At 42.8% G+C, this 18311-nt stretch overlaps 1 protein-coding gene across 3 annotated transcripts in view; it reads right to left on the reverse strand.

Moving 5' to 3' along the window:
• Positions 1 to 2603: 2603 nt before the first annotated feature.
• F5 (coagulation factor V) overlaps positions 2604 to 18311 on the reverse strand; it is a 786312-nt gene continuing 770604 nt past the window's right edge. The window contains exons 24-26 of one of the 3 annotated variants that reach the window (XR_015299279.1): positions 13155 to 13337; positions 4352 to 5752; positions 2604 to 4253 (exon numbers count right to left, since the gene is read on the reverse strand). Coding sequence is in view for 2 of the 3 variants with exons in the window: in XM_086934096.1 (XP_086790222.1) it covers positions 5609 to 5752; positions 13155 to 13337 (327 nt within the window). In the remaining variant the exon portion in view is untranslated. Of the gene's footprint in view, positions 5753 to 13154; positions 13338 to 18311 lie in introns of all 3 variants that reach the window. The other 2 variants (XM_086934096.1, XM_086934094.1) reach the window with 2 other exon arrangements.

Below are 18311 nucleotides of genomic sequence, written 5' to 3' on the forward strand. Positions count from 1 at the left end.
TCAAAGTGATTGATTTGTGTTCCACATTTTTCACAATTCCTCTTCATGAGGATAACCAATAATGTTTGTCTTTCACATTCAGAGGTAAACTCAATGTTTGGTCGAGGATCCCACAGGGGTATATATCATCTCTTTAAATGTTCTTCCAAATATTTCAAAATGGATTTGGAATCCTTAACCACATCGCTGCTGCACATTTTCCCCTCCGGTGCTGAAGACTTCAGATTTACATCGTTTCATGACGAGCTCAGCTCGTCATCAGCACAGCTCCACTGTGCCTCATGACGAGCTGAGCTCGTCATGAGCATGGAAAGGGTTAAAGGTATTTTGCGAGTCAGTTGTGAAGCAACAGATAGATAAGTTGATGATTGGTACAAACACCAAACAGGGCTAAAAGTTGGACATTATTGCATTATGGAATAATTTGACTAATAATGGGCATAGAGTTTCTTCCACAAAGTTACAGTATTGCAAGACAGTAGTTTCTCACCTGGAATATTACACTCAGAGAGTAGTGAAGATGTCCAAAGATTGCAACTCAGTGATTCTGAGAAACAATTACAGATGGGGTAAATTATATTGATCATGAATGCGCTGGTGTAACAGAATAATGTACCTAGCCAAGACCTAATATTCAAGATGTACCACTCAATTTGGTTGGTTTTGTTTTATTTGTGGATAAGTTCATGTTTGAGAGATGTCCAAGAAAGTTTACGAGCAGCATATGCAGGTTGCACATTGACGTGTATTATGAGCTAGATATTTGTGATCCTTTTGTTATTCAAGCCTATGTTCTATTGTTTATTAGAAGTGATGTACTTGTTTAATATCTTAAATGCTCATTATTATGAATTTGGATCATTGCTTATTTCCTGATTATCTACATTCTGCTTTCCGCAATAATGATATTATTTGGATAAATCTACAAATACTGAGAATCAGAAGGGCCTGGAGGTGCAGGTTTTCCGAATCATTTTGATTGAGTGTTAAAATTCAGAGCTCTCCATTTTATGCCCATCGACCCTTCTTAATTAATTAGGGGTGGAATGTTGACACAAACACACAGCTAAATGTTTAGTTGTGCTCTTATCTATTGTGCATCCTTTTACTCTATACTGGAGGGCAATTGTTAGTCTGCAATCACATCACTACTCTATTTAATTAGGAATTATAGTGGCATTCTTTCTGCCATATTAAGGAAGTCTTCCAAGAAGCGGCAATCTACCTTTGTGACTCTTGTATATTATAAAAAACTGTCCATTTAGCAAATTAAAACTAAGGACATCAGTACGATGCTGTGCGGTCGGACCGCAGACCACTATCATGGTGGTCAGGAGACTGCCCGACAGGCAGTCGGCCGTCCGACCGCCGCATTACGATGTGATTTCCGTGATGGCAGTTGGAAACTGCTCCGTACCATGGCAATTTGTGCTGGGTCCATTGAAAACGGCCCCAGCACAAGCTGCTGTGGTATGGTGCACCTGCATGCACAATGTGGTGTATGGCACATGGTGCATGGAGTTGTGTTGGGGCCCACGAGGGACAGGGGCCCTGTTTGGAGCCCCCAAAACCTGTTTCCGACAGCCTTATCATGGCGGTCCATCTGACAAGAAAGGGCTGTCAGAAAGAGGCATGATAATCCCGATGGCAGTGCTTGGCTCAGCACCTCTTATCGGGACTATGATTCTGACTGCCGCCCGTTAGGATCTGAGGTCCTGGCAGAGGTGGCGGTCTTCCCTCCGACAGTATGTGGTCCGACTGCAAGCATTGTAATCCGGAGGTCGGGCCGAAGGGCTCTCGGTCGGTCGGACTGCCACAGATGCCGTGTCGGTGGCAGTCCAACTGACATCGAAATCAGGTCCTAAGTATTTCATATAAAGAGGGATCATATGGGACATCCACCCCAAAAAATTGTAGTGTCCTGTCTATAGTCCTCTTTGTTCAACTGCCTCATTTAGAGTGCAGGGTAAAACAGAGTTCCTGATGACAGAGCTATACCTAAAGCTCCCATTGGGAACCCTCATGCCACAGTCCTAATGCTGATGGATATTAGGTCAAAAGCATTGTCCAATTTAGGACAGCCCTGCCAATGTTTATTTCTGTCCAGAACTACCAGAGGATTCCAAACATTTAAAAAATCCTAAAATGACCCCCCATGCTGGGAGAAACCTACCACAAAAGGGGCATTGGTAATGTTATTCCCGAGGATGACACTAACATTGGAGTTCTCCCAGAATAGAATAAATGATGGAAGTTCTGCTAAGACAGACCTGTCAGCCCGCTCCATGTACGTGGGAGCCATTTTGGGGGTAAAACTTCTGCAAAGATGGCAGCCACAGGTAAACGGTGTCCCAAGTATTGAGCTGCTTAATTGTAAATACAATTTGAATACGCCAAATATCGTTTACATTTTTTAACTTGACATTTGTGAAGTCTGGCATTTCTAGACAGCCCTATTACTACATCTAAGTACCCAGGTTCTTGTTAAAACCATTTAGACCCCATAATTTTACTGACAGTGGCCTTGACCTGCCTCACCTCCTACAACACAGTTAATCGACAGACTTTGCTCCATGAATTAATGTAATTATTGTGGGTCGTACTTAGTTATAAAAAAAACACTTTATTTATATGTTGCATCTCCAACTTCATGGCCGGGCTTTACAATGATTGTACATGCTTTAACCCCGTCCTTTATTTGTAATCCTTGTCAAACGTCCATCATGTACAATCGAATGTCAGCACCGGAAATCATCCTTCCAGTATTTGTCATTGCTTTTCCATTTCATATGATGAGCATAAAACACTACGTTAGCACACTGTGAATACATTGCATTTGGTGTCTTGTTCGACAAAATGTTTTTACATCCATTAAGCAGGTACAATTGGAGACAAATATCACACAGAGCTCAATAATACATAAGTACAGGAAGTATATTGCATTTAGAACCGTTATGCACATGTTTTGTCATTATACTATTTTTTTCAGTTTAATAGATTTTTATTAAGTTTTAACAGAATACAAGTAAAACAATACAATAATGAAGATGTACTATTTTTAACATGAAGAAAGTCCCACATAAAAACCTATAGCACACCAGTATATAAAACGTTCTGCCTTGAACATAAAAAGTATTGACAGGTAGGGAATGCATAGAATTATATAGGCTAAAAGCGAGTGGCGAATCGATGCAAACCCTGTAACAGAATTGGTAATGTGTTCTTGTATAAAAATGTAATAAAACATGTTGAAATAAAAAAAATATTAACATTTCCGTCACCCTCTTTTCAGTGGCTTTTCTATAAAGTAAAACGTATTGTAATTTATAAATTGGCCCAGAAACTGATATGTACACGATTCCGCATCATCTCAGGAAGATCTACAGCTCGTCATCCACATTAAAAAAACGCATTATGGCAAGGTGGAAAGGTGGAAATGAGTAAGACAAAAGTATGTCAAAATAGATGGAAATTCCCTGATCAGAAATAATAGATTCCTCTCACTAGTTGAAGGTGCTCCGGTGAGACATGGTGAGTCATATTAGAATAATTTATCAATTTCATAATCAGGAATCTTTAGAAAATGAATATTAACATGCTGCGTTTGCGCCGTTTTGCAGATATTTCTGCAGTCTCTGTTTTCACATGAAACAAATTCAGGACTTAGTCCATGTAACATTTATATATTGCAAGTTATCTATTGAAGGAAATATTTGAGGCCAATATCTATCAAATGTGCAAAAAATACTATAGCAAAATGTATACTGTATACTTTTCAGTTTTACAAAGAATAATTCCATATATTCGAACCCCAGGTGATGCAGTCATTTTATCTCAAGTGACTTTTAACTTCTGTCATGCCTTTGGCTGTATTGCAAGTGACTGAACCAGATTTCCCTTGCCTCTCAGGAGCGGCTCATCCATGAGAGTGGAGGATCGCCGCCCCCACCTAAAAAAATGCCCCAGAGCAGCTAAAAAATAAAGTGGCAATAATGTTTATTTATTACCATTTTATTTTGAAGCAATCCATCCTGATCCGAGTGTCAAGACAGGGCAGGCCAGTGCTGCTGAGCGGCAGCAGGGAGCTGTGCACATATGTTGAAAGTGCGCATGTCTCTTTGGGCGGTCGTCTTGCTACGACAAGCCTGACATGCGCATTTTAAACTTCTCTAACCCGTGGTTAGAGAAAGCACTGGCCTCCAGTGCTCTTAGGAGTGATGCGAGAGGCAACTCCCTCCAATCCTTGCACATCTCTCATGCTGAGAGCAGGGGCGCAACACCCATTGGGCTCACCGGGCTTCAGCCCCCCCCCCCCCCTCGTTTCTGTCAGCCCGGGCAGAGACAGCTTCGCGTGCTGGTGCTGTAATTGCAGCCGTACTCATGTACTTCACAGGTCTTTAAAAGACCGTGTAGGCTTTTGTTGTGTTTTCATCCCTTTTTACAGCTGCTCTGGTTACGGCTGGAAGAATTAGCCCCCCCAAATCTTTTTCTGCCCCCCCCTGATCTGGAACTTCCAGGAGCGAAGTCACCTGAGCGAAGAGGACGTCGTGTGGCTCGTGCCTGTCCAGATGTTTGACGTTCTGGTGTCTGGTGCGTCACTTCCGGCTGGGAATCTGTGACCAGGAGCCATCCCCTGCTGTGTCTGGCCGGACCTGTGGTGCAGCAGAGTTTAGTGTAGTTAAATAACAAAAGTGCGTTACGTTGTTTAAGAATGTGGAGAAAAAGCAACGCAGGCCAAGACAGGGTTTACAGCGTAGTTAAAATGACATTCGAGTCAGATTGCAAATGTAACTCTTAAATAGGAAATGGAAAGATGGTAAATGAGGTAACTTGCACTAAAGGAAAACAAAGCCTGAATTAGATCTAGGCATTCGGATGTTCCGTCACAAATGTGACGGATAGCCCGCCCACCTTACTACAAGTGCAGCATTATGATGTAATGATCTTAGAATAAGGCGGGAGGGCTGTCGGTTACATTTGTGACCGAATACACTCACCTGCCAAGCTCTAAATCAGGCTCTTAGGCATTAATGAAATTAACAACATTATCTTATCAACATTTTGGATTAAAACAATCCTATTAAGTGGTGCAATGTTGACGAAGTCTCTAAAGTTTCACAAAAAGACACTAGATTTCTGGTATTCTTTGCGCACAGTGCTGCTTTTTTCAATCTTCCCAAATGTATTTTCCAGATAAAAAAAATACACAGCCATTAACTGATTAAAACAGTTTCCTTTTCAAGTTCTGTTACTATCAATGTTGAGGTTCGAATACATTTTCCATGTTGGAACAGCGAAGAACTGCTGACGTTGTTGGTAACTGTAGATCTTGGGGGTGAGTCTGAGTTAGGTCTGCCAGCTGCACTAAGATGGCGGCCACCAGTCCTAGTGCTGTTTGCTGAAAGGTCAGGCTAGGGTGATAATCACCCTCATGTTGATTACTCATAACACAGGTGGATGGCAGGTGCAGCCGAGAGCTCCTGCATCCATTTGTCACGGTAACCCTGGGGCCTTGTTGCATGTTATGGATGTATGAGAAAAGTGGAGCTGTGATACATGTCCCTGAAGGTCTTCAAGAAGTCAGTAGATATAGGGATGTAAGGCCCTATTAGACATCGCAGCCCATGAGTTCCAATCTAAGTGCAATGCTTTGGTTCCATGTTTTGGGAATGACTCGGATGAACCGGGAAATTATAGGGGGGTGGAATCGGTTCTTGACGTGTCCTTGGCTGTTCTCATTTCCAATGAATATCTGAAAGAAACATGACAGAGTAAATGTGTTACAGAATGCATTTGTCACCATTGTTAATTGATGCTTTTTATGCAATATTATTTGTATTGTTTCAGGGCAAGTCCTGATTAATAATGAGGGGAGAGGGCAATTAACTACAGTTATTACCCAAAAGCACCTGGGTAAAAGTGATAGTAGCACCTTAAGCTTCAGCCAACACACGCAGTCCTACACTTAAACTGTCCACATCTTCTTCATGCTCTGCATTGTCACTGAACTCAGTATGAATTATAATTAGCCGATACCCTAATTCTAAATATTGTTTGGCCGAGCAAATCTCAGCATTCCAAGGCAATTACATTTTTTTTTTGGGATTATTGCTGTTTTCAGAATGTGTAGATAGAACCTTCAGCACTGTATTCTCATTCTCCTATGAGGTACGTTTTACATTTTCTTTGATGACTGATGTGCCTTACTATCTGTGATACCTCGTTATTTGACCTCGACTACGGTTTGGTTATGAGCCTGCGGCTATTGTTTGTATACTCTGTTCCCAGGGTAATTTAGACATTCCTTTCTGCGCGAAGGGGAAACCTGAATCATTTTTGAGATACATACATACTGGAAAAAGCTCTTTTACGATAAAACGGTGACCAGAGACCAATACTGGTACGAGTTAGTTTTGCATTCTTCATCATGATCGGATGTTTTCCTGTAAATTAAACATGCCATCACAAATTCACAATCTGGTGCTTTTTAGGTCTGGCCTCGAAACTGCTTTAGTAGTTTTTCTAGGCTCGTGTGTTCCAGAAATATCATAAGAAATATATACGTCATTAATATTTTGCATCCACCCCACTAACTCCCCCACAGGATACAGCATGGAGCAACGGGTCAACCCACTCCAGCCATTGGCTCACTTCACTGCGAGTCATAAAACGTTCTTTGAGCACCTGCGCACATTGACCCAACAAATAATCCAGAAGGGTGGGTCGTGCTGAATGGGCTTCCTTTTTACCAGTGACTGGTAATAGCAATGCACATCCAGGGGTCTTCACATACAAGACTTTCACTGAAAGATGCAAAAATGACGACCAACATCTGAAGCCAGCATTGGGATGTTTATGTAGCCTGTAGAAATTAACCACAAGTCAATAGAGTAGCAAATGCAAAAATGCAAAATTATATGTTGAAGGCACGACATCTTGCAACAGCCTGCAATAATGGAGCTTCGTGAAATACCTTTCCGGTGCCTCTACCTGACTTTTGGGGGGCAATTAGTACTACTTTAAGACTGCAGATTTGTGAAACAACGTTCAATTATTTGAATGTAACCCTAGAGGTGTCAGTAGCAGGGTCTAGCATTACTACATCTTTGTGAAAGACATTTCAAAAGCTTTGATCAGACTCAATTGCATCTAGAAACAACTTTAGATACTGCACTTTTGTGAAACACCATCTATTTTGGGTTTGCGAATGCTTGTTTAATCAGTCACTCAAACCTTAGATATTTGCATAGTCTCCAGCCTGCATAAATTCAAAGTAGTAACGTTCTAACTATACTTAACAGAGAAAGGGCAATTTTTTTCTAGTACTAAGATACCTCTGGGTGATCTGTAGAGCTGCACTTACAAACAAAAAGATACAATACCTAAATAAACAATACAACTAAATATTAAATAACACAACAGGTTTGAAAACCGTTATTTGTTGTAGAAGGAAGTAGATCATGCCCATAGTGGTCTTCTTCAAAGAAATGAAATAAAACAAAAAAAGTCTATTGTGCCACTGGAGCCAAGGGCCAGATGTAGAAAAAGTCAGTTTTCGATTTTCTAATTGCAAATGTTTCGCGACTGCATTCACGGTCGCAAAACATTCCTACATACCAGTGGGACTCGCTATTCGGAAGAGACGCCCTTAAAACGCCCCCCTTACTAATAGCAACTTGCAAACCCTATTTTGCAAGTCGGTAATATACTGACTCGCAAAATAGGGTTTTCCTAGGGGATGGAAATCCCTTTAGTTAAGAGGGTTTGACGATTTTACAAACTCACCCTACAGATCTTTGTTAAAGTTTCTTCTGCAAAGCTCCTTGTAGCCCGTGCTAGAGGTGCTAGTCAGGAGTTGGAGATAGGCACTAAGCTGGCATCAACCATTGTTGGCACTAGGCTACAGCAGTTCAGTAGGATAAAGGTGAACCTGAACCACAGCAATGTGTATTCAGATGTGATGTTGAAGAATTCTCCTCTCACACATATCTTCATACCTTTCTTCAGGGACATTGTAGACTCTGCAGAAAGCAGTTAAAATGGCTTCTACCTGCACCTCCCAAAAGACATATGATTCCCAGACATTCCCAGCACCAGAGCAAAATCCTCATGGCTCTCTAGGAATGGAGTGTTCCAGTGGCTTCCTTTGCCCAAATGTCGCAACCATCGGATCATCTCACATCCAGCTCTGGTTCTGCTCCTAGCTCTTTACACAAGTCTCAGCAGCTTTGTATTGGCTTGAAATCTGTTTCTCTGATGTCTGCCCACCACGCTCTCCTTACTACAGATGTTAGGGGGGCCATTGCAAGCACCCCTTCCATCATCAATTAGGTCATCATGGTCTCTTCCGTTGGGGCTGGAGAAAGGAGAAGATCTTCACTTTGTGCAACAAACCACACTTCTTAGTCTGCTGTGGTTTCCACTGCTTAATCACAGCAAAGACTACCAATCCTCCACAGTAGACGCACTCCCATTGTCATAAACTGGCATGCGGAGATACAAAGCAAAGTACTCTGGAAAGCAGTGCCCCAATGTGCAGTCTAAAAATCAGCAAACGAAATTCAGCAAAATATGGGTGCCACCACACAGAAAAGGCAGTTTCTCACAGTGCAGAAATTGCACCGGATGCATGGAAGTTAAATGCCATATATGGGCTGCAGAGTGTATGTACATCACCAATATATGTGACAAAAATAGATGACTTCTAGGATCCCATTGAATTCTGCCTGTACTACAGTTTAAAAGAAGTGCAGCAAAACATGAAGTGGAAAAGTGCCTTATCCATGTAAAACACGTTTTTATATATTAAGTCACCTATAAAGTGCGTCTTCTAAGTTGGTATTCCCGGCTTTGTAAAGCGCTCTGATATCTGCAAAGATCTTGTTCGCGCTATATAAAACTTTCAAAATAAATAAATAAATAAATAAATGAGGCAATGGGAATAGCTATGGGAACACCTGTGAGGCATAATGTTTTAAGGAATTGGTGGACAGGCCTTTGATAGCTTGGGTATAATGAGCAGCAGGCCATCCTGGGACAAGGGTGAGACTTCCGAGTTGCGAAAGGCAGCAGCCTTATGTTTACACAACATGAAGGCTTTAGGAAGCTGCCTGGAAACTTTCCATACTCTATTGTTTTTCTGCTTGTCATTAGTTGTTCATCACTTCCCATCCCCTACCTTTGTAATATTCCTTGATCTGTCTTAAATGCTACTTATAAAGTGCCCTGTCACTCCAGACAGAGCATCCTGACACTATCTCAGCAAAATAATCACTCACTATCAGGGACAATGCCTATTTAGAGTTCACAAAAGGAAGAAAAGGACCTCATCAACGGAGGTTTAAATCAACTGGCTACACAACTCATCAGGTGCCGAAAAAAACCAGGTTGTTAGGCTTTTTTTAAAGACAGCTTCATTTTCCATTAATCTCAAAGAGCAGGGGAGCAGACACCAGGCCTTAGAGCCTAATGATGTAAAAGATTTTCCACTTCTGGTTTTAAGCCTAAAATTATGAATTCGTAACAGATTGGTGTTAGAAGATCTGAGAATCCTTTGAGTTCTGTGACTCATAAAACGATCTGAAAGGTATTTCAGGCCTGTGAAGTGGAAAGCTCTGAATTCCAAAGTCAGAGATTTAAAAATAACCCGCTTCTGCATGGGTAGCCAGTGCAATTCCCTGAGCCCCTGATAAACTGAGCGTTTGCGGGGAATCCTAAGAACTAGTCTTACTGTGTCATTTTGGACTAGTTGAAAACTTGTAAATGCTAGACAGTGCCTAAATACCTGCTGTTGGTGTAGTCCAGCCTTGAAGAAATAAGCGCAAAAGCTTCTGTTTTTCTCACCGCAAGTGGGAGAAATTCAAAAAACCTTTTGAGAGATTTATTCACAGAGAAGCATGTGTCAGATGCTCATAGAACTTGAGGTCGAAAAGACAAGGCACCATCACATTTGACTCCTTCCACTTCCACTTGAGGTAAAGAGGGCATTAGGGGGTTGAGCCCACCAATCCCTTAGGGAAAACACATCATTTTCTCTAAACAGAAGTATCTTGTTTTTTCCACATTACATCCTCTACTGTTCCTCAGTCATCTGACCCCTTTGCCTGTTATGCTGACCTTACTCTTTGGATTTATTTTTGGCTGTATAGTATTGCTACGACTTTCTTATTTCCGCTTCCCAACTCAGAAGAGCCCTGATCCGTTACTTCATTCTTGGACTTACTGGCTTCCCTACCATATGACTTAGGTTAACTGTGGACCGCCTTTCCGAAGCTAGTAAGTATACCTGTGTACTATTCACTTATTGTGAGTGTTTGGTGCTTCTCCCTGATTAGTGACTCTATTACTAGAGTGTCTACATTTATACCCATGCTGCAACCAGAGACGTAACACCTGAAAGAGCTGTGCAAAGAAGATCTGGGCATGCGGTCTTTCTTTCTCTCCCTCTATCACTCTCTCTCTTTATCCTCTCTCAGACGAATTCACCTTTCCTTTTGATGCTAGGCTTTGACTGGCATGTCCTCTTCGGTAGGGACATTCTAGTGAGTGACGCACATTGTTGTTATAACTCAGCAGATAACATTTGCAAAACCTGTCACTGTGTTCCTAACATATAAAAAAGGGATAATCTAAATATTTAAAATTGGTGCCCTCAATGTGGCAGAAGGCATAACAGCTGTTTTCACTGTTGCTTGGGAAAATGCTAGAGAAGCCAATCAAATCTTTTTCCACTTAATTTTTAAAATCTAATTCCATGGTAAAAACATATTTTTCTATAACTTTAGTGGAAAGGTTGCTATGTCAAAGTGTACTTTAAGCTAACTGCGCCAGAACTGGCTGAAAACCGGTTCTGCAACTCATCATACCTCCAGAGCCAATCATATATTCGAGGTTGAGTGATGACTTTGCCTGCCAGAGGACTATCGCCTGACCTCTGACCCCATGAAGGCAGAAGTATTAACAACAACTGGCCACTTAGGTGGAAGTAGCCATCTGAGAAGAGTACAGCACAGCTGACAGAACAAAGAACAGCCTTAAACTTCTTCTTTTGACTAGCTAATCCCAAATCGGGCGCACAGAATCTGCTTCTATTTATGTCCTGAGGCCTCCTAGAGCCTTTGGCTCCAACCCCAGAAGAACGGAGAGCCTGTTCTAAGCATGACAGAGGGGAAGAGAGCTTATTTAATGTTGGAGTGGCTAGGAGCCTGGCTGCAGCTCTTGGAGAGTGAAGAAGGGTTCGGCCATCCTGAATTTAGTGCTTCTGGGAATTTTTACAGTAAAATAAAAAGAAAATTGGCATTGGGTATGGAAGTAGCCAGGGTCGGGTAGGGAAATTCTCCAGTCACTTGTAAATTGCCATGATAAGGTAGGAGTAAACACCACCTACCTAGAATTTAGCTGGACCTGGGAAGACTACATCTGAAAAGGAGGCCTTGCTGGAAAAAAGACTACACCTGACACTTGCTCGTACCCAGGGACTGGAACTGTGTTCAAATGGTCAGGTGGCTGAGAACGTATTTATCTGCTTCGGGGACACCAAAGGGAGAAGTACCCTTGGCTCCAAGTGGACTCAAATGACCACAAAAGACTGGACCCTGCAAAAGCCCTGGATTGAGAGAGAGGGGTGCAGGATGGAAGAGAAATAACTTTTACAGCAGTTAGAGAAACGAGGAATTTAATCATTTTCCACCCCTGGAGCACTGGGACAAGATGCTGAGGGTTGCCTAGGGATGTCACAACCAAGATGGGTAGGAAAAACAAGGTTATCCATTTTGGAGGCTTTTGCAGCACTGAAAACAGGTTCAGCGCCACCTCAAGGTAATGGTATCTGTTTCAGAGGAGCCCTGCCTTGCTATAGCTTTTAGGTGTGCCCTGCCGCAGTATTTTGAGAACCAAAAACGTGACTAAGTCCAAAGGTAAAACCTTGGCCTAGGGTGAGGCAGCAAATCTTTCCCAGCAATGAAGCAACTACATTTGGAGCGTGATGATGATGACATTACTGACTTCAAGAGACCCTACATGATCTCAGCCTTGTACCTTTCTGGCTGAATGATTTTATATTCTAATTCAGATACTAGGTCATAAAGTAAAAACGTTGACCATGACTATATGCTTGCTGTACCCGAACTTCACTCCACTCCATCATGATCAGCCTGATATATTGCCTAGGTCCTGGTCAACTGCTGTTTTTTTAATGGTGCTCTGCTTTTCCTACAAGCTTTTTACCTTTTAAACTTAAAAACACACATATTGCCAATCCCCCTTATCAAATTTGACTGATTTTGCTTTTTTTTCCCTAATCACTTTTTTTCTAAATTGGTTTGGGAATTTTATTGCATCGTTTTCTTGACTTTAAAATTGTTACACTGCTTGAAGTTAACATGAGATTCTCTGGAGATTGCTTACTACTTGTGCCATATACCTAGCAAGGGCTGAGCAGGTATTTCCTGATAACTGCATTTGGGCCTAAACAGATTGTGTTACTAAGTTGGTGGGGTCACTGCCTCCCGAATTAAAAACCCAATTTAGGACACTAAGTATATATGATTAATGTAAGTACTCTACTGTTATTCTTTATGATCCATCATCTTTCACATCATCTGTGTGTATACACTTAAACTGATTTACATCCTATGTACCTAGTTAACATTGCTATGTACAGTATTTCTTGTGGAAATGGGTTGACGTGTGTGAATAAATAATAAAAAAAATACCTAAGAAATCATTTTGGCTTGCTGAGAGATACTCTGAAATTGGAACAGCTTATAGTGCATTGAACCCCTATGGCGCTAGCAGAATGGGCGTAATCTTTTCTACAAGCCCATTATCACTTTAATTCTTTTTTTCACATTGTAATGGACAATTATAATACTTACAATGAGGAAACCATGACAAAAATCATACTCAAAAAGTGAACCTAAATGCCCCGTTACACTGTAAACTTGACCATTTAGAGCATAAGTGATGGTGTTACATTGGCTCAGGTTTTGGAGGCAATGTTTCTTTGAGACACCAAAGAATTATAAATAGAACTGTGATTGTTACTGGTTTTTGCTACATTTTAACAAATTGTAAATTAGCTTTTTACATGTAGTCATCTTGTCAAGTCCCTCACTTACTTCATTACCACCTTTCCCTTAGAACTATAACTTTACCTTTTCCATTGAAGTGGATTCCTCTATATAGGGTTTCCAGTCTCTTCCGTTATCACTTGAGGCAATGGCAAAGTTCTTGAGAAACATTTCTGTTGTCAAGGACTTAGCACCTTGTGTTATGATGCCCGTAATCCTCTTGGGGTGAAGAAGATCAACCTGTAGCCACTGTTGGTTGTTATTTGACTATGACAACAACAAAAAAAGACAATAAAACTTTTGTTTAAAATGTATGAGATGAAAGTCAATCCTACTTGAAAAGTATTTAAAAGTATTTAATTCTATAAATGATTCGAAACATTAAAAAAGAGCAGTACAATTTAAATGGATATGACCAAGAAGTAGAGGAAAAACTGCAGCGCTTGTGGTGCTAAAATCATTAAGTGCAACTTTCCACACTCCGCAATATGTCAAGAGCACATCAGAAAGGTATGGAGCTTCCTTATTTCAACATACCTGTGCCTCTCTGTGTGCCTTTGGGAAGTCCCCATCCTTCTCTGCTCTCCACACAGTCGCCAGTTCACACTTTTTTGTTTTGAATTAAGGATCTAAACACATCTAAAGATTGGATTCCTCATTACTTTCCACTGAGACTACACAAAAATCTAAATGGAAGTAAATTAACATGGAGTTCAGTAGGCGGCACACGTCAAGGCCTTCTTTGTTTTGTCAATCTGTGGTTGTGTACTTCAATCACTTCTCCAATTAGGGGAAGGGCGCTTTTCAGCACAGTTGGCCAGCACAAAAGATTCCTGAAGTGATTCAGTAACCATTCATTTTGCCATGGTATGCACTGTCTGTGCCCCTCCACTAAGGTTAACCACAACAAGAGCGTTTAGCGAACTTGGAAATCGCTGGAATTATGTAATCTCCGATCGCTACTTAATCCCTTTTTGAAGGAGAGAAAAGCTTCTGTCGATGTAACAAGACATGCCTATATGGCATTTTCACTGAAAGGCAAAAAAGTTGACCTTTCAGTCATAGCTGCCAAGGTTTCAGATTGCCATATGTGACATTTTAAAAATGTGAGTGAAATTATGAGTGACATTTCAACGACTATGAGGGACACTTTCTCACGAGCAAAAATCATGCAATGAAGACGAGGGAACAACTGTAATAACAGCATTGCTGGCAGTTTCAAAACCCACAATGAAATAATCATCCAAGAAGGCCGAGAATGATAAGTGATGTTGCTTAGACATCTTACTCTAGTCTTCAATACATCACTTGCTTCCGGTTTCAAAGTGTGACAATGGATGTACGATGTTACAACGCATGCTTTTAGCACGCATGCTGTAACAACGCGGTTTTTATTACGCATTCTTTTACAACGCATAATACAAAGGGGTGTTGGATAGTGAATATTTTAATTTACTATTCCAACACCAGTCCCCGTTGACACTAGGGAAGGTGTTGGATAGTAAATTTAAAGTATTCCCTATCCTTGAGCGCCCCCCAGAGTCATGCGTTGTAATAGAATGCGATTTAAAAACCGCGTTGTAATAGCACTGCGTGCTAAAAGTTGCGTTGTAAACGACGTTCCCCACTAAATATAGATTTACCTTACACCTCACCTGTATCTGAGTCAGTGTTACCTCATTAAACACAGACCCGGTTACAATACTTTTGTTTCCACATTTAGTTGCCACTTACTTTTATCTTGCTGTGTACCAATTTTGCATGCATGATGCACGTGCTATAGATTACTATAGTGACTGACACTGTGGACTTTAAAATCACTTACTTAAAGTTGTTCAGAGAGTGACGACCTGACTGGTCACTGCACTGCTGTGGCCCAGCCTGCGTCGATGTGCACTCTGCCTCTTCACCCAGGCTGCTGGCCACTAGAGTCGATTCGTCCCGGCCCGGGCCGCCCCCCAGCACGGCCGCTCGCAGTCGCTGGCGGCCCAGCTGACATACTGCCGGCTCAGCTGCCAGGTGCCTCTTGGAGTGTTTTGCGCGGCGCGGCCGCCCGCCGCATTCGATCATGCCTCTTGCGCGGCGGGCGGGGGGCGGCCATAAGAGTCTATTTTTATTTATTTTATGCATTTTTGTATAGCGCGGAATTTACCTGAAGGTGTCAGAGCTCACAATAGGAACAGTATTGATACACGAGGAACAACCACAATGCCACAAAAGCAAACGCCACGCCACAGGAGGAACAAAGTGACGTGTGCATGCCACAAATGCGCACAAAGTACAAGCAGAGGCACAGCACTGCACCAAATGGAAGACACCCAAAACACAAGAACAACCGCCATTCCACATGAGGCAATGGCGGCACCCGCGCATTAAAGCAAACAAAATAAAATACAAGAGGCAGCAAACGACACACCACACGAGGGAAAGTGACGTGCGCATGCCACAAAGGAGCACACAATACAAGCCGAAGTACAACACTGCAACAAGTGTCAGACTCTCAAACCACAAGAACACACCGGCAATGCACCCCCACGGTCATGCAGAACAGAACCCCCAACAATGGAAGAGACAGACAACAGAGAGGGTGCGAATCAAACCTGGAAGTGTCTCCGAAGGAGGAGAGCCCAGAGGCCAGCCCTGAAGGCCTGGGAAGAGGTCGTGGCCCGGGAGACTTGAGTCTCGGGAAGCACTCCACTGAGAGTCCCCCGCCGCTTCAGCCAACTTCCACTGACTTCCTCCCAACGTGATGGCATCCAGGTAATTAATCCCGACCCCCATGATGTGCCACAATTGACCGACAGCAGTATTGACTGCTGAGAGGGCAGCCCCTCCCCAACCCCCCTGGAGCTGAGAATGTGTGAGTCACTGTAAGCCCGGCACCACGCTGGCGCCACAGGCAGCCACAGGCAGCCACTATTGCTGCATTGTTTTCAGGCAGCTGGGCCGGGTGAGATACACTGTGGCGCTCTCAGCCACTCCACAGAGCTGAGAGCACATGGTTTAACCATTTGGGAACTGACAGCCCAGCAAGCAGCACGTCTCTCGGAGCTGGCAGAGAGCCTGCACAGGTGCCGCTGGTGGCGCGCGCTGGCAGGTGCCCAAAATGCGTGACAATGCATTTCAGTGCGGTGATGCGGAACACCGCACTGAAATGCGTGAACGTCACACCTGATGCGTGATACTTGATAGGACTGTTCAGTACTGCCCTTCCTGGTTCTATCTCACATTTCAACATACTAAAGCACTAATGAGTACTCTCGAGCATAGTGGAGTTAGTCCTATTCACAGAGTGTCTGACAGTTTTAACAGTCACCATTCAAGCTACTGAACAATCACCTTCTCAGTAAAGAAGTGTTAGAAATTGGATTTATGGATGGTAGAGATATGCACCCTGTCCAAGCAGGAGGCACAATCCAAGTCAGAGTGAGACACAAACACACCCTAAATTAACCTGTGCCCACCCCATAGTAGCTTGGCACAGAGCAGTCAGGCTTAACTTAAAAGGCAATGTGTAAATGATTTGTGCAGCACTTCAAACAGTAAAACTCTGAAAACACCACACAACAAGATACCACACCTTGTTAGAAAAATAGTCTTAATTTAATGAACAAAACAAGACCCATAAGTAGAACCGGAATTATGATTTTTTAAAGAATAAACTGAAATGTAGTGCTTAAAAGCAATAAGTGCCACCCTGGACTACCTAGTTGTACTAGACTGGGTCAAATCCAAAACTTCAGGCCGAGTGCGATGAAGCATGGGTCAGTCACAGGGACAAGCCTTCCCCTGCTGAAAAAGGCCTTGTTTGCATCGATGCCGAGATGCGAGGAGCAAAGGAGGTGATACAACATCAATGATCCACAGGATGTAGGTGATGCGTTGGCTCCGAGTCAGGCAAAGCTGAAGAGAATTGATGTGCCGAGCAGACAGCGATGCGCTGTGGTCCATCTTCGTAATGGCAGCGATGCATCCATAATTGAAGAGATGTGCTGGTTCTGAGTCCTTTGAGTCAGGGATGCTGCGTAGATTTGGCTGGAACAGCACTTCAGATGAACTTCCAAGGGTCCAGGACTGGGTTGGCACCACTTGGCAGGGTAGACTCACATATGGCAGAGTACAAGCCCTGTGGCAGGGTGAGGTGAAAGTATTTGAGGTCCCTGAGACTTTAAAACAGGAGCAAGCCAGCAAACACTTGGAGTTACTCTGAGTTCAAGTGATGCAGGTCCAGTCCTTCTCACCCAGGCAGGGGAACAGGAGGCAGACGGGCAGCACAGCAAGGCAGGAGTCCAGCAAAGCAGAAGTCCAGCAGAGTGGCAGTCCTTCAGCAGCACATCAGTCCTTCTTCCTGGCAGAGTCTTCACAGGCTCAGAAGTGTACAGAAGTTGTGGTGTCTGAGGCCCAGTACTTAAACCCAATTGTGCCTTTGAAGTGGGAGAGACTTCAAAGATATGTCTTTGAAGTGCACAGAGACCCTGCCCTTCATGCCCAAGCTCCAGCCTCACTGCTGATGGTTATGCACCGCTTTGTGTGGGGACAGGACACAGCCTATTTAGGTTTAGGTGTGAGACTATTTCCAGCTCCTGCCTCCCATCCTGACCAGGTTGGGCCAACATTATTTGCTTGGCCCATCAAGTCACCCACTTTAGCTCCCTTTGTGTAGCTGTCTAAAGGGAATGTACAAAGTACATACGTGTATTCAGTCACTGACAGCGGACACCAAACGGCTAAAGTAAAAAAATACAATCTTTCTATAGGTGCCATTTTCAGAATCACAATTTAAAATCGGACTCCACTGTAAGTTGTGATTTTAAATTGTGATTCCAGCCAGAGACACCAAACTTGGGGTCCATTCTCATCCCAATTGGAAATTACACTTATAAAATGAAATGAGGCAATGCCAATGTAATCCTATGAGAGAGATAAGCCTCGCAGTGGCGAAAAATGAACTTAAGAGTTTTTCACTACTAGGACATGTAAAACTTATAAGTACATGTCCTACTTTTAAAATACACTGCACCCTGCCCTTGGACTGTCCAGGGCCTACCTTAGCTGTGACTAATATGTATTAAAAAATATGTTTTGGGCCTAGCAAGAGGTTTAATTTGCAAGGTCAACATGGCAATTTAAAGCTGCACACACAGGCTCTGCAAAGCAGGCCTGAGACAGGTTTACAGGGATTACTTAAGTGGGTGGCAGAATCAATGCTGCAGGTCCATGTAGTGCACTTGACTGGGGACT

The sequence above is a fragment of the Lissotriton vulgaris genome, chromosome 8, assembly GCF_964263255.1.
Source record: "Lissotriton vulgaris chromosome 8, aLisVul1.2, whole genome shotgun sequence".
In the NCBI taxonomy this organism is placed as follows: Eukaryota; Metazoa; Chordata; class Amphibia; order Caudata; family Salamandridae; genus Lissotriton; species Lissotriton vulgaris.